The sequence below is a fragment of the Dreissena polymorpha genome, chromosome 2, assembly GCF_020536995.1.
Source record: "Dreissena polymorpha isolate Duluth1 chromosome 2, UMN_Dpol_1.0, whole genome shotgun sequence".
Taxonomy (NCBI): domain Eukaryota; kingdom Metazoa; phylum Mollusca; class Bivalvia; order Myida; family Dreissenidae; genus Dreissena; species Dreissena polymorpha.
Window position 1 is genome coordinate 80,258,204 of NC_068356.1, and position 25,289 is coordinate 80,283,492.

Genomic DNA, 25,289 nt, shown 5'->3' on the forward strand with positions numbered 1-25,289 from the left:
TCAGTTTTGTATGCATTTATTATACTAGTTGAACACCAAATCCTTAAGCAAAACTCGTCCAATCTTCATATATTGCACATATGTGGCTAATCATGACAATAATTTAAATACCTTTTAAAATGCCAAAATACACTGAAACAACCATAGAACAATGATAGAGTGTGTGTTTAATTAACCTATATACCAATCAATAGTTCATAGGAATAAGCAAAAATAACAAATAAGCTATCTTTAAAGTTCATACTATATTAAATATATTCATGTTTTAGCATAGGGTTTTAGATAAAGCAGCCTTAACATGAAATAACAGTTATATGGGCGTTTTTTTTTATTATTCCAACTAAAAGGGATTATGAACCAAAAATTCACAAACATTTAAGAAAACAACCATTATGTTTACATTTTTTTATTTGAATTTAACAAGCAATCTCAGGTAAATATCAGTAACAATGGACTATTGGTACTTAGATAAATAAAAGTAAAAAGCGAAGTACCTGATAACAAAATTGTAAACTTATGATAAAGCAAGCATGTACACATTATAATAAATTATGTAATGAAAACTAAGTACCTTGGTCATGCACTTTTAACACCAAAGTATTAAGTTAAACACTGGGCTTAAAGCATAAGCATAAATGTGTTATCCCAGATTAACCTGTGCAGTTGGCCTGTGCCGTTGGCACAGGACTATTTAGGGACAAAACTTTTTGCTTTTATGGAAATTTCTTTAAAAAAAGTTTCTTATAAAAATTAAAATCCAATTTAGGCGAAGAGTGCAGTCCGCACAGGATAATCTGAGATGACACTTTACACGCATGTTTTAAGCCTAGGTTTCCAACAAAGAGGCTAAAATTATTGGGCCATTAAGTTCATCACCGTATGGGACTCGAGAGCCCAGCTAATGTAGTGTCTTCTTCTCTTTCAGCCGCATGTTGTTTCAACTCTTGTAACGTGTGCACAAACCTTGACCACTCGTCTGACTTAGGATTGGCAAAACTCTGAAATTATAGGTGGAAACAGTTTAAAATGATGTCTGTCGTGTCTGATCTGACCTTGGTTTTGCAGAAATATGCTTATGTAATGTTAACGTGTAAAATGAGACGGTCATCATTTTACATTCAAGATCATCCAAGAACCATAACTCAATAAGGGCTGTTTGTAAAACACGCATGCCCCCGATATGGGCTGTCCGTTGTAGTGGCAGCCATTGTGTGAATACGTTTTTTGTCACTGTGACCTTGACCTTTGACCTAGTGACCTGAAAATCAATAGGGGTCATCTGCGAGTCACGATCAATGTACCTATGAAGTGTCATGATCCTAGGCAAAAGCGTTCTTGAGGTATCATCCAAAAATCATTTTACTATTTCGGGTCACCGTGACCTTGACCTATGACCTTGTGACCTGAAAATCAATAGGGGTCATCTGCCAGTCATGATCAATGTACCTATGAAGTTTCATGATCCTAGGCATAAGTGTTCTTGAGTTATCATCTGGAAACCATTTTACTATTTCGGGTTACCATAACCTTGACCTTTGACCCAGTGACCTCAAAATCAATAGGGGTCATCTGCGAGTCATGATCAATGTACCTATGAAGTTTCATGATCGTAGCCATTAGCGTTCTTGAGTTATCATCCGGAAACCATTTTACTATTTCAGGTCACCGTGACCTTGATCTTTGATATAGTGACCTAAAAGTCAATAGGGGTCAACTGCGAGTCATGCTCAATCTACCTATCAAGTTTTAATGATCCTAGGCATAAGCGTTCTTGAGTTATCATCCGGAAACCATTTTACTATTTCGGGTAACCGTGACCTTGACCTTTGACCTAGTGACCTGAAAATCAATGGGGGTCATCTGCGAGTCATGATCAATGTACCTATGAAGTTTCATGATCCTTGGCATAAGCGTTCTTGAGTTATCATCTGGAAACCATTTTACTATTTCGGGTCACCGTGACCTTGACCTTTGACCTAGTGACCTGAAAATCAAAAGGGGTCATCTGCCAGCCATTATCAATCTACCTACGAAGTTTCATGATCCTAGGCATAAGCGTTCTTGAGTTATCATCCGGAAACCATTTTACTATTTCGGGTCACTGTGACCTTGACCTTTGACCTAGTGACCTGAAAATCAATAGGGGTCATCTGTGAGTCATGATCAATCTACCTATCAAGTTTCATGATCCTAGGCCTAAGTGTTCTTGAGTTATCATCCCGAAAGCATTGTTCTATTTCGGGTCACTGTGACCTTGACCTTTGACCTAGTGACCTCAAAATCAATAGTGGTCATCTGCAAGTCATGATCAATCTTCCTATCTAGTTTCATGATCCTAGGCCTTAGCGTTCTTGAGTTATCATCCGGAAACCATTTTACTATTTCGGGTCACCATGACCTTGACCTTTGACCTAGTGACCTCAAAATCAATAGGGGTCATCTGTGAGTCATGATCAATGTACCTATGACGTTTTATGATCCTAGGCCCAAGCGTTCTTGAGTTATCATCCGGAAACCACCTGGTGGACGGACCAACCGACAGACCGACCGACATGTGCAAAGCAATATACCCCCTCTTCTTTGAAGGGGGGCATAACAAATCATAAACAAGGGCTGTTTGTAAAACATGCACGCCCCCCATATGGGCTCTCCATTGTAGTGACAGCCATTGTATGAATATGTTTTTTGTCACTGTGACCATGACCTTTGACCTAGTGACCTCAAAATCAATAGGGGTCATCTGCGAGTCATGATCAATGTACCTATGAAGTTTCATGATCGTAGCCATTAGCGTTCTTGAGTTATCTTCCGGAAACCATTTTACTATTTCAGGTCATCGTGACCTTGACCTTTGATATAGTGACCTGAAAATCATTAGGGGTCATCTGCGAGTTATGATCAATCTACCTACGAAGTTTCATGATCCTAGGCATAAGCGTTCTTGAGTTATCATCCGAAAACCATTTTACTATTTCAGGTCAACGTGAACTTGACCTTTGACCTAGTGATCTCAAAATAAATAGGGGTCATCTGCGAGTCATGATCAATGTACCTATGAAGTTTAATGATCCTAGGCATAAGCGTTCTTGAGTTATCATCCGGAAACCATTTAACTATTTCGGGTCACCATGACCTTGATCTTTGACCTAGTGACCTCAAAATCAATAGGGGTCATCTGCGATTCATGATCAATGTACCTATGAAGTTTCATGATCGTAGCCATTAGCGTTCTTGAGTCATCTTCCGGAAAACATTTTACTATTTCAGGTCATCATGACCTTGACCTTTGAGTTTGATATAGTGACCTGAAAATCAATAGGGGTCAACTTCGAGTCATGATCAATCTACCTTTTAAGTTTCATGATCCTAGGCATAAGTGTTCTTTAGTTATCATCCGGAAACCATTTTACTATTTCGGGTCACCGTGACCTTGACCTTTGACCTAGTGACCTGAAAATCAATGGGGGTCATCTGCGAGTCATGATAAATGTACCTATGAAGTTTCATGATCCTAGGCATAAGCGTTCTTAAGTAATCATCCGGAAACCATTTTACTATTTCGGGTCACCGTGACCATGACCTTTGACCTAGTGACCTGAAAATCAATATACCCCCTCTTCTTTGAAGGGGGGGATAACAAATCATAAACAAGGGCTGTTTGTAAAACATGCATGCCCCCCATATGGGCTCTCCGTTGTAGTGACAGCCATTGTATAATTATATCTTTTTTGTCACTGTGACCTTGACCTTTGACCTAGTGACCTGAAAACCAGTCTGGATGGCGGATGTTTTCAACTCAATTTTACTAGATTTTCACATTTTGGCAATTTAGATTTTTCTTGAGCCAAATTCTCAATTTTTTCGCAAACGGCGCAAATGGCTCAAATGGAGAACGACAGCGGAGCATTGTGGACATGTTATCATTGGAATAAATGCTCACTATTACAGGGCTCGCGCTGTCATTCGCCATTTGCGAAAATATAGCGAATTTGGCTCAATAATTATATAATTTGCGAATATGCTAAAATCTCGTTAAATTTCATTGAAAACATCCGCCATTTCAATCCGGATTGTTTTTTTAAAACTAGTTTTCTCTTTATTTCCATGAACGTTTTGAAGCGCATATGGCAGCTGGCCAATCAACATTGAGTTCGCTATCGGGTAATATTAGGTCATTCATGCTTAGATAATGGAAAACACAGTTGTTATTGTCGTCTGCCTGCAATATAACGGCCGATGGCAAAAGTGGTATAAAAAATAAGCAAATGAAAAGAAGCGTAACACTCAATAAATTATTTTTAAGCTGATCACTTATCAACTTTCTACTGTCTATAGATCTGACTTAAAGGATGATTATTAAATACATGTAATTAGTTACATGTCGAAGATGTTACACCTTTCTGTTCTTGATTGAAATTAAAATGTTATAATTACTTTGTTGTTTTTTACTCACAAACTATGCTATTGTAAAGTAATATGTCAACCAAATAGTATATTAATTACGTATTTGCGAGGTTTCTTTTTTTCATTTTCTGTAGTCAAACGATGTGCACATTTTATTTCATGTGCAAAATGCTTACAATTTTTCAGACTCTCGTTTTTGGATAAAGTATTTTTCGTCGATTATATTATATTTTCAATGTTCTATATACAAAAAATAGACTTACTAATACACGTGCGGTGATACGGACTGTGCAGAAAAAATCTTTACAAATTTCCTTTCATGAAGCAGAAGACTTGGAGCTTTATTTGATAATTACCTTTTAGTTTGGTATATGTCGGAGTTCAATGTCAGAAAAAAAACCTATAAAAACGAGTCATGATCAATGTACCTATGAAGTGTTATGATCCTAGGCAAAAGCGTTCTTGAGTTATCATCCGGAAACAATTTTACTGTTTAGGTCACCGTGATCTTGACCTTTGACCTAGTGACCTGAAAATCAATATGGGTCATATGCGAGTCATGATCAATCTACCTATGAAGTTTCATGATCCTATGAGTATGCGTTTTTGAGTTATCATCTGAAAATCATTTTACTATTTCAGGTCACCGTGACCTTGACCTTTGACCTAGTGACCTCAAAATCAATAGGGGTCATCTGCGAGTCATGATCTATCTACCTATGAAGTTTCATGATCCTAGGCATATGCATTCTTGAGTTATCATCCGGAAACCATTTTACTATTTCGGGTCACTGTGACCTTGACCTTTGATCTAGTGACCTCAAAATCAATAGGGGTCATCTGCGAGTCATGTTCAATCTACCTATGAAGTTTCATGATCGTAGACCTAAGCGTTCTTGAGTTATCATCCGGAAACCACTTGGTGGACGGACTGATTGACCGACAGACCGACATGTGCAAAGCAATATACCCCCTCTTCTTTGAAGGGGGGCATAAAAATTGACTTATCAAACATATTCTAAATATTATCACATTAATTTTTTCATAAAGAATGGTAAAGCATGACTGTACTAAATTACCTTCATCAATAATAGTCTAAAAGGAATGGGGGATTTGTTATTTCAAAGTATATGATGATGGTTTAAAAAGTATGGATCTGTTTACCCTGCTTTTTATAACTTATTTTCTCCAGAAAACATACATTCCATAAAACTGTACTGGAGACATAGAAATTACTAAGTAAATGAAGTTACTATCAAAATACCAATAATTTTTCTATAGGATCTATTACTTGATTTTTTTTTATGAAGAAAACAAACTGTGCCCAACCTCAGCCACATCATGTAGGTAGATGTGACCCATATCGTCCCCAGCAGCTATCATATGACCGTTCTGGTGCCAGCGTAGGTGATTCAGGGCCGCACCCGTATCCAGAATACTGGAGGCAGACGGAACCTGAAATAGCCAGCAAATATGCTTGAACATTAACCCTTTAAACATTCATGATGGGCAGAACTTGTAAACTGTTAAAAATAATAGGAAAATTATTCCAAACTTTATTGTAAGAAAATACAGATTTTTACACTTTAATTTAAGCACTATTTTTTACATCTAACATTAAACATGTAATCAGCTGAAAGATCTACAAGTCATAAAAGCCTTTTCGACCCTTCAATTAGCAGTGATGTGGAAATATAGAAATCTTCCAATTGTCTTTAAAAAAAACCGTAACTAAGACTGAAAAATAAACTGTTTACCCATTCAAAACTCATTTTGCCAAAGAAATTATTTATTTAACACGTTTAAAACCACAATTCCTTACAACTGACCAGAACATTTATACATTTCAGTTTTGTACAACACAAAGTTTACATTTACACCTCCCTATGGTGGTTAACTGATAACAAGTAAGCCTGTGGTAAGTACAATATGAGTTTTGTTCTGAGAAAAATGGGCTTAATGCGTGTACGTTAAGTGTCATCCCAGATTAGCCTGTGCAGTCCGCACAGGCTAATCAGGGACGACACTTTCCGCCTAAACTTGATTTTCGTTAAGGAGGGACTTCCTTGAAACTAAAAATACCGTAAAAGAGGAAAGTGTTGTCCCTGATTAGCCTCTGCAGACTGCACAGGCTAATCTGGGAAGACACTTTACGCACATGCATTAAGCCCAGTTTTCTCAGAAAGCATGAGCTCTCCACTCACCTCCGTGTCCTGGTTGAGGTTCCAGAGATCTAGACGGCCCATTCCGTCAGCGCTGGCAAACAGTGCCGGGTGTATGGGGGACCACTGCACATCGTACACATAGTCACTGTTGTCTTCAAATGAGTGGATGTACTTGCGATCCTGTAAGTGTGGAATTGGCATATGTTAAATAAACATGGTTGATAGAAAATGATTGTGAATACTGTTTGGATATTTTGTTTTCTTTTTGCTAGTACTTTTCCCCATTTTCAATACTATTCCAGCAATCAAATAACTGCAGTCAATGAACTTTTAATGTGTTAGATAATTTACCAGTATAAATGCATATTCTTATGAAAGTAACCAACAACTGCACTACTTATCAGTGGTAGGGGAAAATTTGCTGCAGAAATAATTTCATGACCAATTCACTATCAGCCCCCCCCCCCCCCCCCCCCCCCCAATTTTGTGGATAATCTTCCAAAGTGAAAGATTTCAAAAACTGTTCAAAGAATATTTTATTTGTTTTCTATGCATAATAAATTGTCTCATTTTAAAGACCTGAAGTTTGATTAATGATTTAAAAAGAACAATGTTGGAATTGTTAATTTACATGAAGTAATTGTAAAATCCCCCCCTCCAAAAAAAGCATGTAAGCAAGCTCCACACCTAAAACTTAACTAAACTTTTTTGCGAAAACAGTTTTAATATCAGTGACAGTGACACACCTAGCCCTAAATGTAATTACAAGGTCTGCATGTTCGCAACCTACGTACACAATTTCAATGCAATTCCTCAATGCAAACTAGTTATTGAGCAGAAACCATTTTTTATGTTAAGTAATACATGTAGTGAACTAAAAATGCTCCTAACTGGCTACAAACTCTATTCCAAGCTAGCTTTAGAATCACACATAATTTTGTGCAATAACTCTATCCAAGCAGCTGTTTAGTGGGTGCAGTTTTTGTATTTTTAGCAACGTAAAAACAAACATCAATGTATGCATGAATACCGAAGGCCTATGCATGTACATACCTTCATACTCCACAGTTTGATAGTCCAGTCAAAGGAAGAGGTCACAAAGTATGGGGAGAAGTCGATCTGGCCTGCCACTTTATGGCAGTCTATACCGGTCACTGGACCTTGGTGACCCTCAAAAGACTCACTGATCCCTGCCTTACTGTGAAACAAATCAACGATAGGATACATAACAAGATGTATTGTACCTGTATTGTGAAATGCTTTGTCAATACATTTTATTATTCTTGTAATTTAGTATGATATTCAATAATCACTGTTTTGCCTGGAAACTAATTGAAACAAGGGCTGTTTGTAAAACATGCATGCCCCCCATATGGGCTGTCCGTTGTAGTGGCAGCCATTGTGTGAATACGATTTTTGTCACTGTGACCTTGACCTTTGACCTAGTGACCTGAAAATCAATAGGGGTCATCTGCGAGTCACGATCAATGTACCTATGAAGTGTCATGATCCTAGGCAAAAGCGTTCTTGAGTTATCATCCAAAAATCATTTTACTATTTCGGGTCACCGTGACCTTGACCTTTGACCTTGTGACCTCAAAATCAATAGGGGTCATCTGCCAGTCATGATCAATCTACCTATGAAATTTCATGATCCTAGGCATATGCGTTCTTGAGTTATCATCCGAAAACCATTTAATTATTTAGGGTCACCGTGACCTTGACCTTTGACCTAGTGACCTCAAAATCTATAGGGGTCATCTGCGAGTCATTATCAATCTACCCATGAAGTTTCATGATCCTAGGCATATGCGTTCTTGAGTTATCATCCGGAAACCATTTTACTATTTCGGGTCACCGTGACCTTGACCTTTGACCTAGTGACCTCATAATCAATAGGGGTCATCTGCGAGTCATGATCAATCTACCCATGAAGTTTCATGATCCTAGGTGTATGCATTCTTGAGTTATCATCCGGAAACCATTTTACTATTTCGGGTCACCGTGACCTTGACCTTTGACCTAGTGACCTCAAAATCAATAGGGGTCATCTGCAAGTCATGTTCAATGTACCTATGAAGTTTCATGATCCTAGCCCCAAGCGTTCTTGAGTTATCATCCGGAAACCACCTGGTGGACGGACCGACCGACCGACAGACCGACCGACCGACCGACATGTGCAAAGCAATATACCCCCTCTTCTAAGAAGGGGGGCATAACAAATGAATATACAGTCAAAACCCGATGGCTCGAAATTGCAGGGACTGACAACAAAATTTCAAGCCAACTGAAATTTTAGCCAAATGATTTCTTATACACTTCTGTTAACTAACATGAATCTGCATAATTGGCATCTCCAGTTGAAGAGTATTCATACTGCCTAAACTCCGTACTACTTTCTGCTTTTTATTCAATAAGAACCACATATTTACTTTATATTTTTATAAATCAATACTTTAACACAGTGACACATACAATCAAACTAATATCATATACAAAATTACATCAGCGCGTTTTACGTTTAAGATATATGAAAACATTTCCGAAACATCACTTACAAATAAAACATGCATAAGCACATACAAAATGTAATCTTTTACTCAAATCAGATTGAGTGGGTGACATGTTTGCAACCAGTGTGACATAATTTAGAGCTTCCTTTAATCAAGCATTTCTTATCGATTATCGACCCTTGGTTTAAGAGTCCTGATGCAAGTTAAAAACAAATGAAGAAAAGAACATGTGCAAAATGTGACCAGGACTGTGAAAACAGTTTGAGCAATCTGATAATTCGACCCTCACCAATTCCAGACATCTGACAGAAATTAATATGAATATATAGCAAAACAAGAGCTATTTCCATAGGATGACATATGCCCACGAAAAACGCTTTGATAGAAGCAATGAGCATTTTTCAAAACCTAAACGGAGATTTTGAAACCTAAACGCAGACCCTAAGTTCAAGGTCAAAGGGGTCAAAATTTGTGTGCGTATGGAAAGGCCAGATACACATGCATACTTAATATGAAGATTACATCTGAAGCGACATAGAAGTTATGAGCATTTTTCGAAACCTAAACACAAAGTGTGACCGACAGAAAGACGGACGGACAGACAGACAGTCTGATCACTATATGCCCTCCTTTGGAGGCATAAAAACAACGTTGCTTCAAGGAGAATTCGAGCCAATTGGAAATTTGAGCCAAGTGAGTACAAGCCATCGGGTTTCTACTGTATTCTAAATGATTGAGGCTTCATTGTGTATTGAAATCTGTAAAGCATACTTTATTGAGTGCTATATTCAAGAAATGAGTTTTTTTGCATATCTAATTATTCTTTGAAATCTAAATAACTGCTGGGAAATGAAAAGTTTGGTGTGTACCTAATAAATCTCTTACATCTAAGTAATTGATGGGAAATGAAAGATGTAGCTTCCCCTGACCAAACTGAAAAACCCACCTGCCATGTCTACATGCGGCGTACACTGTACAGTCCTCACTGCCCACCACAAAGTTGTTCACGTCCCCCGACATGAAGGAGAAGCAGGTCACATTGACAGCCTTTGTCTGCGTGTACTGCAGCTCCATACAGTCCTGAAACATACACAGAACTCAGACTTAACTGTGACATGCTGCAAAACATTGTGAACTTGACATGCGTAAAAGAACAGATATGAGAATGCAGGACTTAATGCATGTGCCAAAAGTGCAGTCAGCACAGGCTAATCAGGCACGCCAATTACCATTAAAGCAGAAAATGATGACCCTGATAAGCTTGTGCTGACTGCAAGGGCTTATCTGGGACGAGGCTTTAAAGCCTGTTTTCCCACAACACGGCTCACATAGATTCAAAATTACACGAGAATGTGCTGTAACATTTTGTTGCTGGTATCACTTTAAATTATGAAGATGCTAATAAAATAGAACTTTTAAGAGTGTTCATTCCAAGTTGTGTTTACAGCACTTTGGAGGAAAATATCCATACCCATTATTAGATTAACCAAAAATATATTGATCAAGCAATATTTAGAACTACTTGTCAACTGAAAGAGGAGATATCACACCCCTTTTTCACCCTTTCCCACTCAGAAGCTAAGTGAACATGGGTATATGCAATCAGCATGAGTTACTCAGAGATTTTATGCTGTTTGGTGCTCTTAAGTACCTAGGGTTTAAAATGAAGCATTTAAAAAGTGAAAGAATGGTCTTGAATATAATTTGATTTTTTAAAAGACTACAAACAAGTTTAAAGGCACATTTGAATGATAAAAAAAATGTCCTACTGAACATTTGCTGCAAACCCAACACTGACCTGTGGCTGTGAAAGCATGTCGAGGCTCCAGGAGCACATCTTGCCGTCCGTGGAGACACTGATCAGGTTGTGAGCGTTCTGTGTGCCCACCACATTCACGCAGTACACTGGGTGCTGAAATACATCGGCAATAATTGAGCCTTAATCTGGAAAAAGTGGGGTTAATGCATGTGCATAAAGCGTTGTCCCAGATATGCCTGTGCAGTGTGCACAGACTAATCAGGGAAGACACTTTACCTGTTTCTGATATTTTTGTTTCAAGCAAGTTTCTTCTTAGCAAAAATCTAGTTTAAGTGGAAAGTGTTGTCCCAGATAAGCATGTGCACACTGCATCTCGGGCGACATTTTACTCACATGCATTCAAAGTATATATATGTCCCACATGGCACCTTCAATTTTGAAGCATTTGTTAGCTAAACAACAACACTAACTTCCAAATTTTAGTCAAAATGCAGTGATTTCCCAATCCAAAAGGACCTGGCCCCATTCACAAAATGGTGAAAAAAACTGAACAATCAGTTTTAAATGGCTGTACAAGTTGGTCAGAAATGACAAAATATACAAAATAAGATTGATCGCAGAGACCTAGGTCAACATTTGAAATAAGTATACACAAAGTGCCTAAAGGAATCTTAACTTGTGCATGAGTGACAATTTAAATGAAGCACTAGTATTGTTTCAAACACAATTCTTTACAATTTTACCAAGCACAAACCAGAATACCAGACTTAATTCTAACAGAACACTTCAGTACAATGTCATCAAACGTTCACAATCAAACCTACAGTATGAGCGGAGGCAGAGAGAGGTGTGCGCTGTATAGGGGTACGTTTCAGCACCCTGTTGTCCCAGAGCACGATCTGACCCGAGTACGTCCCGCCTACAACCAGGTTTGGATGGAACTTGGCAAAACAGCTTGACATGACCGCAGACTGGGGAATAAAGAATGATTTATGGATGGAAGAATCTTTAACTTATTGTTGTGATTGTTTACAGCAGTTATGTTTGCAGGAGGACATTATCGAAATATATTAATAGCAAATATTCAAAGGGTTGAATGTAAAGTGTACTTACATTGCTTTGTTCACATGTACAGTAACTAAGAGGGCCATGATGGCCCTGTATCGCTCCACTGTTTTTTCTTTGCGAAAAAAACGTGCAATGCGCATGGGTTGAAATGTACTCAAGCATGTGACTTTCTCTTTCTATCCCTCGTCTCACTGGGGGTTTAAAGTTGGAAGGGTGAGCATTTTTATATATGGAAAAAGTTACTACCGTGTTAACTAAACAGACTTTAAAGCCCGGGAATTGTTGCACAGGTCCTTTGCTTATAACGTAGGTACATTTATCTCTGCAAAAGATATTGTCGTTCTTTCTATTTCACATATTTTTAGATGCTGAAGATCAAATCTACGCATTCGATTTGAAACAGATTCACAAGACCTATAGGAATCAAAATGCCTTAACCCTTTACCAAACGACACATTTTGGACTTTCACAATTTGAAAGAGGTTGCAGACGTCAATTAAATTAAAATGGAATATGAAGGAAATGATCAGGTAGGGTAGAAATAATTGTGATAAAAGTAGAAATTGCCTATCAACCCACACATCCCTAAGACCAACAGGCCTGAGAATATTATGATAATCTAAAGATTATTTCTTTATATTTATAAATGTATTTAATTAGGAAATACATTTGACTTCTAAGATCAATTCATAACTTATATTAAGAAAATTATAAAATGGTCAGAAATATATATGGATTGTTGAGCAATTGACAATTCATGAGTCACGATTCACAAATGGAACAATGAATCATTAGTTATTAAAAAATAGCATATATGATAATTAAGAACATTGCACTTCATTAATTTCAACACCTTCTCTTGGATACAAAGTTTGAGTTTTCCGTGCAGAATCATATATTGACTTTTCTTGAAATAATTATGTTCATGGATGTTGTGTTTTTAAAATCAATAATATATTATTAAACTGGTTTAAACACTACAAAAAAGACATAATTTAACATTTCATCCAAAATATTTTCATCCGGATATATGGTCACTTTCGACATATTTAAATAAAACCCGACTTTTTTCAGTTTGTAAGAAAAACATTCATAACACATGTTCTTACTTCAATGCCTTTGTAAGCAGTCTACATCTGACCTAAAATGGCACTAAATGACAGGGTTTTATCTCATGTTTACAAGATGTTGATGTTGTTGTTGGTCACAGCCAAACAGCCGCAGTAATCTCCACTGGTAAACGTCATATGTTCAGTTTTGTGACCCCCGTGGCCGGGTCAATTTTGAGCCCAGGGGAATAATTTGAAAAAAATTGGTAGAGGACTATTAGATATCACTACATACCAAATTCAGTAGCCCTAGGCTCTATAATTAAGAACAAGAAGATTTTTAAAGTTTGCACACAATAGGCCTTATTAAAGCATATGTTCATTTTTGTGACCCATTGGGCAAGGTCAAATTTGTTCCCAAGGGGCATAATTTGAACAAACTAAGTAGAGAACTATTATATGTCACTACCTACCGAATTTGGTAGAAATATGCCCAATGGTTATGGACTAAAAGATTTTTATAGTTTGCACAAATTGGCCCAATATAAGCATATGTTAAATTTTGCGACTCTTGGGGAACGGTCAAATTTGATCCCAGGGGCTTAATTTGAACAAACTTGGTAGAGGACTATAAGATGTCATTACATACCAAACTTGGTAGCCCTATGCCATACGGTTATGAAAAAGATTTTTAAAGTTTTCACAAAATAGGCCTTATATAAGCAAATTTTCGATTTTTTGACCCCCCAGGGCAGGGTCAAATTTGACCCCAGGGGCATAATTTGAACAAACTTGGTAGAGGACTATTAGATGTCACTACATACCAAATTTGGCAGCCCTTGGCACAATGGTTATGGACAGTTAGATTTTTTAAGTTTTCACAAAATAGACCTTATATAAGCAAATTTTCAATTTTTTAACCCCCCGGGGCAGGGTCAAATTTGACCCCAGGGGCATAATTTGAACAAACTTGGTAGAGGACTATAAGATGTCACTACATAGCAAATTTGGTAGCCCTAGGCCCAATTGTTATGGACAAGAAGATTTTTAAAGTTTGCACAAAATAGGCCTTATATAAGCAAATGTTCAATTTTTTTACCCCCGGGGCAGGGTCAAATTTGACCCCAGGGGCATAATTTGAACAAACTTGGTAGAAGGACTATAAGATGTCACTACATACTAAATTTGGTAGCCCTAGGCCCAATGGTTATGGACGAGAAGATTTATAAAGTTTGCACAAAATAGGCCATATATAAGCAAATTTATTTTTTTTTGACCCCCGGGGCAGGGTCAAATTTGACTCCAGGGGCATAAAAAGTGGTTCACCACATGAACATTCCTGAGAAATTTCATCAGACCAGTAGTTTAGGAGAAGAAGATGTTTAAAGAAAAAGTTAAAGCACGGATGCACTGACGCACACACGACGGACACAGGACCATGACATAAGCCCCGCTGGCCTTTGGCCAGTGGAGCTAAAAACATCTAAGATATACATTTTTTTTACTTCATGATTGAAATCCTTTATGAGATCTCTGCAGTTCAATCTAATTGTTTATAAATAACTGCATTTCCCATTTAAAACAATATTAATTAAAACAAGAGGGCCATGATGGCCCTGAATCGCTCACCTGACTCATTAAGATCATATGAAAACTATGACCTCTATTGTCTACACAATGTTTTTCTATGATTTGACCTAGTGACCTAGTTCCTGACTCTAGATGACCCAAATACAATCCCAATCCAGATTTCATCAAGATAAACATTCTGACCACAGTTCATAAATATTGGATGAAAACTGTGTCAACACAAGGTTTTTCTATTTATTTGACCTAGATTTTTACCCCAGATGACCCAAATACAATCCCACCCAGATTTCATCAAGAATTCTGACCAAATTTCATAAAGGTTGGATGAAAACTGATCTCTAATGTCTACACAAGGTTTTTCTATTATTTGACCTAGTGACCTAGTTTTTGACCCCAGATGACCCAAATAAAATCCCAACCCAGATTTCATCAAGATAAACATTCTGACCAAATTTCATAAAGATTGGATGAAAACTGTGACCTCTATTGTCTACAGAAGGTTGTTCTATTATTTGACCTAGTGACCTTGTTTTTGACCCCAGATGACCCAAATACAATCCCAAACCGGATTTCATCAAGATAAACATTTTGACCAAATTTCATCAAGATTGGATGCAAACTGTGACCTCTACTGTCTACACAAACAAATTGTTGACGGACGGACGCACGGACACACGCAGGCACGCACAACGGACGCCGGACATCACACGATCACATAAGCTCACCGTGTCACTTCATGACAGGTGACCTAAAAATATGTGTCGGAGATAAACATGAACAGTTGTGGTTAAAATCCCATAGAAACAAGGGCTGTTTGTAAAACATGCATGCCCCCCTATATGGGCTATAAGCTGTAGTAGCAGCCATTGTGTGAATACGTTTTTTGTCACTGTGAATGGTGGTGGTGGTGGTGGTGGTGTAGTAGTAGTAGTAGTAGTAGTAGTAGTAGTAGTAGTAGTAGTATAGTAGTAATAGTAGTTGTAGTAGTAGTAGTAGTAGTAGAAGTAGTAGTAGTAGTAGTAGTAGAAGTAGTAGTAGTAGTAGTAGTAGTAGTAGTAGTAGTAGCAGTGGCAGTAGCAGAAGCAGTAGCAGCATTACAAGACCAATACTTAAGAATGATCAAATGGGAAAAGGTAACCTAGCACTGGCAGTAAATATGGGGCTCATTTACAGGTCAGATTTGAAATCTCTGCTGTAAAATGAGATTTTGAATGAATTAAAGGGAGGCAAATCTGTAATAAAAAGAACATGCATAAACCGTAGTTGTTTCCCTTGTTTGAACCATGCTAAATCTTTACAAGTTTGGAAAGAATTGGATGAAAAATTTGGACTTTATTGCATAAACACCATTTTCTCAATTCAAGGGGAGGTAATTCTGTACTTCATGGACCAATAATGCTCATTTTTTGTAGGGTTCGTGTCCTCATTGATATAAAGACACTGTGCAAATTTGGAAAGGATCGGACAAAAAATGTGGAAGATTTTTGAAAGTTTTCACAAAATAGGCAAAAACGAATAAACATGCCAAGTTCAACGAGCTCCTGCGGCCATGTTTTTTGACGAATCAAATTTCTTTGAACAACTTTTTCAGGGGAGCATTCAAAGGTCATCCCCTGTGAAATTTTTTGAAAATCCGATGAGCGGTTTCTGACAAGAAGATTTTTTAAGGTTTTTACCATATATGGTCATGGCGGCCATCTTGGTTATGTGATCAATTTTTTTTTAACAATTCTTTTGTCCCATGACCTAGGGATGCTCCACATGAAATTTAGTTGAAATTGGCTCAATGGTTTAGTAGAAGAAGATGTTTACAAATTGTTTACAGACGGACGGACGGACGGACGCCGGACGCCGAGTGATCACAATAGCTCACCCCGAGCTATCGCTCAGGTGAGCTAAAAATGATGTTAATCGAACCAAATGATTGTACAAACCTGGCAATGGAAGACGTATTCTGGCGTAGATTTCTTGAACCTCGAGTTCCAAATGAGGGCCACACCATCTGGATCATGGGGGGCATCCTCGTAGGCGCCGTATGACGCCACCAGCAGCTCCGGGAACTTAATGATTATAGAGGTATACAAGGTTGGGTTCCATTACTATATTATAATTTATTGTTATAAATAACACATCAAATAAGTGAAAATAGTGCCTATATAATCAAATCTCATTTATTTTAATCGTTATACATTAATTACATAACAAAAATTCAGCATGTTATTGTCAATTCAAGTTTTTTTCAAATCAAAATATTGATGTATTTCATTTCATACACATTATTGTATGAAGTATTGTACAATGTTTAGAGCAAACAATACACAAAGGGTAAGATAAACATCTGTACACAATTCAATGTGTTTGATTTGGGAAACACTCTGTGAAAGGAGGAGTAATGCTTGTGTTATATGCAAGTGCAACAGGTGTTTCAGACGATCTTCAAAACTTATTGTCATTTGATTCCTGTCATGACAGGTCTAAAGGTTAATGTAATAAGGTCAAAGAACCTTGGTTTTTGCATAGTTGTTCATCGATCAGCAAATGGTAATTAGAGTAAATAAGGATTCACAAATGTTTGATATTTATTGTGAGAAAGTCAAACTGAAAATTATTTTGTAAAGAAAATATTTGAAACTGATCCAATAAAAAAATCTGATCTCAGATCAGAAAAAGTCTATTGCACTGGCACATGTTTTCTGTAATTGTTACCTGTGTAGACCAGTCCATGCTTGTTACGATCCTATGTTTCGACCAACGCTCATCAAAAAACTCTCTGTTTAGCTTTAGTCTTTCTCCAGCCAAGTCCCTGTAAAAAAACATATATTAGTACGACTATCTAGAAATTAATGACTTCCTAATACACCTTAAGAAGATAATTTTGTATATGAATATAACCTCCTAATAATTAACAGTAACTTCCAAGATATTTCATGACCATGTCTGCCTGCCCGCCAACATTCGCCAATCTAATAACCAGTTCCTTCGGAAAACCTGGTTAAAAATATCATTAAACAACCAATTTGAAATGATAACTAATGTAATTGCATTATGTATGTTAAATACTTGCATATAATGCAATGAACCAATTCATAATAACCAAACTATGTTTTTGTTTGTCAATCTATGCAATTTGTTTATCAAAATCAGCAGACTTTGAAGAATTTTTGAGAAAAAACAAGACATGTGCCCATAGGGCACTGATGCCCCCACATTCAACTTTTGTCTCAAAACAGTGCTTAACTACATGTAACAAACAACCTGTTTATTGCCAATCTTGACTTTTTTATCTCTAAGATGGTCAAACACTCAGTCTCTTTGTGGAATTTTTTTTAACTTGCATAATTAATTACCAAGTTAAAATCCAAACAATTTTTGCATGGCCAATTTGACCTTAGACCTGGTTTTACATGAAGTTAGTTATCTTAAAATAGCATATTGAATGACCAATTTTCAGTCCGGATGAGTACACAATGACAAACAATAAAAAGGAAGCACACCAGTTATTAGAAAATGTCTGTTTCTTGCAAGCATTCAGATGAGTTAACCCTCTACCACTTAGATATGTTTTTTCACTCATTTGTAGTCCCATTTGTAGTCCCATAGAAAGTTAAATTTAATTTAAGACCTTTCTTACTAGATTCAAGTTTTTTAGGCTTCATTTCCAAACCTTAGATCCTGATGAGCAGCAAACAGCATAAAACCTGAACAGACTGTGAGTAAGTCGCAGGCTGTTCTGGTTTTATGCTGTTTGCACATAGCCATTTTCACTTAGCTTCTAAGAGGGAAAGGGTTAAATGACTGAAGCCTTCCACTTTTACTCACTTGTTTGCAAGGTCATCATCCCCAGTCCTGCTGTAGTCAAAGTCGACCTGAACCTCATCCAGAGCCCGCTCAACGATGCGCGCAGAGTGATCCAGGAAGTAGCGGAACTCCTCCGACAACTGGATCGTGTTTTTCTCATCTTCACTCATCTCTCTGATAGGGGCTGTCAGCAAGAAGACAAAGGGGCTTATAACCCTTTACCACATAGATACTTATTTTGACCCATTTGTAGTCCCTTAGAAAGTTAAATTTATTTAAAGACCTCCCTTACTTAATTTAAGTTTAAATGGCTTCATTAAAACCCTTAGATACTGATGAGCAGCAAACAAAATAAAACCTGAACAGACTACAAGTTACTCTGCTTTAACTTTTATGCTGTTTGCCTATAACCATTTTTTAATTTTGCCTCTGAGTGGGAAAGGGTTAATGCAAGTGTCATCCCAGATAAGACTGTGCAGTCCACACAGGCTAATCAAAGAAGATACTATTCACCTTAACTGAATTTTCGTTAATAAGAGATCTTTTAATAAAAAATAGCATAAAGGTGGAAAGTGTCATTCTTGATTAGCCTGTGCTGATGCACAAGCATTAAGCCCCATTTTCCCCAGAGCCCTGCTTGTAAGATTAATGCTAACTAATTTTTTGGTGCTTATATCTTACGGATAAAGTTTTCAAAGTTTAAGATTGAAAAATATCTGCTGGCGTTTTTTAAGAACAAATTAAACAAGGGACAAAATTGTCACAAAACCAGGTTTTCATTGTGAAAAAAAAATCTGATAAAGGGAGAAAACTCAAACTGAACTTTTGAAATGACAAAAAAAAATTAACCCCCTTAGTAAGTTTTTTTTTTTTTTGTTTAATCTATTTTTAGTCGTGGCGACCTTGACATTGGAGATATTGACGTGATTCTTTCGTGGGACACACCGTCCCATGATGGTGAACAAATGTGCCAAATGATTTTAAAATCTCACAATGAATGACATAGTTATGGCCAGGACAAGCTCATTTATGGCCATTTTTGACCTTTGAACTCAAAGTGTGACCTTGACCTTGGAGATATCGACGTAATTATTTCGCGCGACACACCGTCCAATGATGGTGAACAAATGTGCCAAATGATTTTAAAATCTGACGATGAACGACATAGTTATGGCTCGGACAAGCTCATTTATGGCCATTTTTGACCTTTGAACTCAAAGTGTGACCTTGACCTTGGAGATATCGACGTAATTATTTCGCGCGACACACCGTCCAATGATGGTGAACAAATGTGCCAAATGATTTTAAAATCTGACAATGAACGACATAGTTATGGCCCGGACAAGCTTATTCCGCCAGCCCGCCAGCCAGCCAGCCCGCCAGCCAGCCAGCCCGCCCGCATTCGCCAATCTAATAACCATTCTTCGGAAAACCTGGTTAAAAATGCTGTAATAATTGTTTTGAGTCACTCTTAATTGCCAATATCTTATAAATGTTGTCAAATCAGCCACTGCAAGGTAAGCTGCTAACACATTTTCTACATGAAGATTCACTGTCACTGCTGAAAAATACATCCTGAAGTGAACAGGTATCAGATATATGACTTATCTTTTTTTTCTAATTTTCCTTAACAACAGTGACAACTGTTATCCTCTGTTTTTAATGTGTTCTGTGCCTTTAAATTTTTAACAGAAAACCTTTTAAAGCCCATTTTCACCAAAACAGATAGAAGCTTTTCAAAAGAGCATCATTTCATAGATGTCATTGTTTATTTCACTGAAAATTATTTTGTTTGTATAAAATGCATCTCACCATGTTTAATTGTTCATCTTGCAAAGCTCACTGTGCAAATTAAATATATACTATCGAAGCTTGGTACAGAAATATTTAATATATGAGGAGCAAGGCTTTAACATGACAGGTATTCTTGCAAACTTGAAAATAATGAATGTGGAAAGAAAGCGATATACTTTTTACCAATACATTTTTCCCAGAACCAAGAACAAAAAATAATTTTGTATTCAATCAAACAAGCAATATCAACCAGAGTGGTATGTTTGTATTTTTTTAAAGTAGTACCGGTATGTTGATTATAACTCATAACTAATACCATGTCCTGTAAAAGTATATACAAACCAAAACTAGGCAAAACCATTTAAAATAAAATAAAAGGATCAATGAATCTGTTGGCAAAGCACCATTCACCAAAGGGAGACAATTTAAGTATAACCTGACAGGAGCGATTTCCCCTGGTGACGTGACCAGGTTCTTTGAACTGCCTGTCGAAACAGGTGCCCTATACAATAATTTGTTATACATAAAATTATTTCAACCAACCATTTTCCCCTTAAAAATACCTCAATTTGCTGAAAATACACGTAGTCCATGGCGTAACTAGAAACATGTACAAAGGACAAGGAGACAACCACATTCCACTTTGGCCAGAAAACCCATTTTGCCTCAAACTCCACTTATGTCAGAAAACACTTAACCAAAATATGACAGTGCACAAGTTCACACATTGGTTAATATGTTTGTAACGTTTAAGCCCTCTATCAGCCATTCTTTTTTACTTTAGCACAACACCAGCTAAAATGGGAATTTTGTGATTTAAAAAAAGGTGCCACAACTCTAGTTGTGTGGAAAACATTCTAGCCAAAATATGCAGAAGCCCAAGTTCTCATCCTGGTCAAAATATGAAGAAGCCCAAGTTCTCATCCTGGTAATATGATCGCAAAATGTCATCCCTCTAACAACAAAACTTTTTTTAAGTTACAAACAACACAAAAAAGTGGGACATACAGAGGAATAAAAACCATACTATTTTAATGTGAATAACAGTTTTAGATGAGAACTTCAATATCTCTTTATTAATACGGTATTAAAATTAAGCATCATTCTTAATTCAGTTCATTTGAGTGTGTTGTATCTGAGTTTAGAGATATTCATAAATATATAATATGAGAATTCAGTTCACATCACTTACTTAGGAATATTAAGAAGCCCCATTAAAATTCCTATTAAGTTAATTTAAATATAAGTAATGATAAATGAAAAACGCTTTTCTGGGTGTCCGGTACATGATTTTCACTTAACATTCTTAAACACTTTCTTGAGTAGTGTAGCTTATTAGGTAGGAGTGCTGGGATACACTCAGGGTCCTCACAAAATGAAGACAAAGGTCCATAAGGACGTCATGAACTTTGAAATACACACAAGGATGTTAACAGTCTTGCTGCCATAAAAGTACTTGTATTTCAAAAATCAGCTAGGAGTTCATTTGAAAAATTTGTATCATACTCTGAGAAAACAGGGCTTAATGCATGTGCGTAAAGCGTCGTCTCAGATCAGCCTGCAGAGGCTTATCAGGGATGACACTTTCTGCCTAAACTGGATTTTTGTTTAATAACCAAACATAAACAATAAAATAGGAAAGTGTTACCCCTGATTAGCTCTTGCAAACAGGCTTATCTGGGACGACACTTAACGCACATGGATAAAGCCCCATGTTCCCAGATCGAGGCTCATTTCCTTTCAAATCACATACCTGGCTGGGATTCATCCTCCAGCGTGTGGGCTGGAGCCACCATCTCCACGTGGGGCATCTTGGGATGGTGGTGCGGCTGCGGGGCCCCCAGCGACACGTCCACCGAGTCTGTGTCAGGCTCCTGGTCGTCGTCTGGCCGGCGATCATCGTCAAAAGTAAGAACTGATACGTTAATAGGCACCTTATGCTGTTCATATGATAGTAGTGGACATTGACATGAATATATATATATTGATTCTCGTTCTGGGAAAACTGGGCTTAATGCATGCATGTAAAGAGTCGTCCAGATTAGCCTTTTCAGTGTTCACAGGCTAACCAGGGATTACTCTTTCCGCTTTTATATATTTTTTGTTTAAAGGAAGTCTGTTCTAAACAAAAGTCCAGTTAAGGCGGAAAGAGTCATCCGATTAGCCTGTGTGGACTATGCAGGCTTATCTGGGACGCCACTTTGCGCCTATGCATGAAGCACAGTTTTCTCAGAACAAGGCTCTTTTATTTGTGAAACCGTGTTAAAAGGGCATGAAAATAGTCTATAGTTTCAATGTCTGGGGGCAGAACAAATCTACTAGAGTTATTTTTGTTGTTTTTTCAGAAAAGTCAACATGGGTTTTCTCTCAACTATTGTAATATACTCATTATGCTATATTTTTTTTTCCATACTTTTAACCAGTTGATGTGCACTGAAGACATGTTTAATGTCAATAAAAGTATTAATAGTTATATATAGTTAACGGGTCAACAGTACTAGATCAGATCACTTCATACAATTTTCCCAATCAGTACGGATTACAACTTTTTAGACTGAATGACATCTTAAATTATTAACAACCTATTTTATGCCCTTTTAACACAATCCAGAAACAGAAGCAAACACACACTGAGCTTAATTATTCTCAATTAACAGATAAATCTATACTCACTCTGAAATCAGCTCAACCCAACATTTACATACAAAGTTTGAATAAGAATATCAATAAATGCACAATAGGAATTGTTAGTAATTTTTCATTAATAAACATAATTCAACACTTGTATAATTATTTTCAAATTAACATCAATATTATTTGGAGAACAACAAACATGCTACACAGATAGTTCACAACATCAATATGCACTGCTGTTCTTAACATTTATTCCCAGAATAAGTAAACACCTTTATATTCATTTACTTTACAATTTATATTTGACAAAAAGAAATACATTATTGTGTATTGTCTTTATATTGCCTCTCCTATGTACATGACTTTGTGAATGGTTTCATTATCAAGTCCATGCCAATTGGTCACGTCATAATTAAGGCAGTATACCAAGTTTCATGATAATATTGAGTGTACTTTGTGAGGTATTTCAATAGTAAGCTTTTTTGTAACTATTACCTGACCATTGACCTCTGAATGTCCAAAAATGTAATGCTAGAAACTTTGTGGAGATATTATGCCAACAAACATATTCACCAAGTATATTGTGATCTGATCTAAACTTGTTCAAATATTGAGCATTTGACATCTTTTTCCTGGACCCCACCTGCCCACCATAGGTTTACCCTAATATGCCCCACTTTTAAACAGGCATATAAAATAATGTATTTGTAATCTTTCAATGCAAAAGTATTCATTAAAGTTTCTACAGTTCTTTTTCAGTTATTGAATGATTCAGTTTTCCTGATGGATAACAGAACTGATGGAGAAATTGACAGATAAACATAGAACAAAACTTACACAGGTAGGGGACTAATTATTATATATGACCTTACATAAAACTTTCATTGATAAGTGCAAATGATGTAATCACAAAGGTAAAAGAGAAAGTTAAAGCATAATTAACTGAAACAGTACTGAGGATTAATCTGTGCTACAAACAAACTAGAGCTTTGTCACAGACGTGACGCATACCCCCACATGCCGCATTGACACAGACTATTTTGCATGCTGTCTTCACAAAACAAGAGAAGCTTATTTATGGCGATATTTAAGAATTATTATGCCATTATCGTTTATGGCCATTTTTGACCTTTGAACTCAAAGTGTAACCTTGACCTTGGAGATATCGACATAATACTTTTGTGCAACATACCGTCCAATAATGGTGAACAAATGATTTTAAAATCTCACAATGAACAACATAGATATGGCCTGGACAAGCACATTTATGGCCTTTTTTTACCTTTGAACTCAAAGTGTGACCTTGACCTTGTAGATATCAACATAATTCTTTTGCGTGACACACCATCCAATGATGGTGAACAAATGTGCCAAATGATTGAAAAAATCTCACAATGAACGACATAGTTATGGCCCAGACATTAGCTCATTTATGGCCATTCTTTACCTTTGAGCTCAAAGTCACCTTGATCTTGGAGATATTGACCTAATTCTTTCGCCCGCCACACCGTCCAATGATGGTGAACAAATGTGCCAAATGATTTTAAAATCTCACAATGAACGACACAGCTATTGCCCGGACAAGCTCATGTATGGCCATTTTTGACCTTTGAACTCAAAGTGTGACCTTGACCTTGGAAATATCGACGTTATTTTTTTGCACAACACACCGTCCAATTATGGTGAACAAATCTGCCAAATGATTTTAAAATCACACAATAAATGACAAAGTTATGGCTCGGACAAGCTCATTTATGGCCATTTTTGACCTTTAAACTCAAAGTGTGATCTTGACCTTTGAGATATCGACGTAATTCTTTCGCGCGACACACCGTCCAATTATGGTGAACAATTGTACCGAATGATTTTTAAATCTCACAATGAACAACTTAGTTGGTAATGGGGCTATAAATATGCCCATATTAAGATATTTTTAAAAGATCTAAGTTATATCGGGAAAGATCAAGACTGAAACTGAGGGGCTGCTTCTTGGAAATGTTTCTTGAAGGCTTAATTCTGGCAAAATAGGAAAATAGCTACACTGACAAAACACATAAATCATTGTGTACACTTATCAAGAAAAAACATCTATAAATAGTCCTCATGTATGTTAATATACATCCTATGCAGTAGGCTTTTCTCCTCTCACCCAGCTATAAATTGGGTGTAGCACATTGCACATGGTTTGGACCTGAAGCTAGTGTGCATCACATTAGAAATATAAAGTTATTACAACAGATTCATGCTCTACCCTCCATTATGCTGATCCAGATCTTTCCCTTTAAGTTTACAACACAACACAATACTCAAGCAAGGACCTCCATGTACCACGGTGAGTGAACAGCACTATCCATACCACCAATTGCCAGGCACAAGGTGGGCGAACAGAACCTAGCCTTTACCATAAATTGCCATGTACGAACAAAGTTTAGACAAACAAACCATTGATTGCTCATTTTTGTGGTTTCAAAAGCACTGTCAATTTCATACACCTTTTCTAGCATACTGAAACGTA

The 25,289-nt window shown here is 37.0% G+C and overlaps 1 protein-coding gene across 5 annotated transcripts in view; it reads right to left on the bottom strand.

Moving 5' to 3' along the window:
- The window catches only part of LOC127867751 (cytoplasmic dynein 1 intermediate chain 2-like), a 43,261-nt gene continuing 17,972 nt past the window's right edge, over window positions 1-25,289 (bottom strand). For 2 of the 5 annotated variants that reach the window (XM_052409117.1, XM_052409115.1), the window contains 12 exons: window positions 21,894-22,025; window positions 20,577-20,642; window positions 18,368-18,530; window positions 17,255-17,351; window positions 16,483-16,608; window positions 11,666-11,812; window positions 10,881-10,994; window positions 10,029-10,162; window positions 7,623-7,767; window positions 6,609-6,749; window positions 5,734-5,859; window positions 1-998 (listed from right to left, as the gene is read on the bottom strand). In XM_052409117.1, the coding sequence (XP_052265077.1) occupies window positions 873-998; window positions 5,734-5,859; window positions 6,609-6,749; window positions 7,623-7,767; window positions 10,029-10,162; window positions 10,881-10,994; window positions 11,666-11,812; window positions 16,483-16,608; window positions 17,255-17,351; window positions 18,368-18,530; window positions 20,577-20,642; window positions 21,894-22,025 (1,517 nt within the window). In that variant the 3' untranslated portion in view covers window positions 1-872. Of the gene's footprint in view, window positions 999-5,733; window positions 5,860-6,608; window positions 6,750-7,622; window positions 7,768-10,028; window positions 10,163-10,880; window positions 10,995-11,665; window positions 11,813-16,482; window positions 16,609-17,254; window positions 17,352-18,367; window positions 18,531-20,576; window positions 20,643-21,893; window positions 22,056-25,289 lie in introns of all 5 variants that reach the window. The other 3 variants (XM_052409114.1, XM_052409119.1, XM_052409118.1) reach the window with 3 other exon arrangements.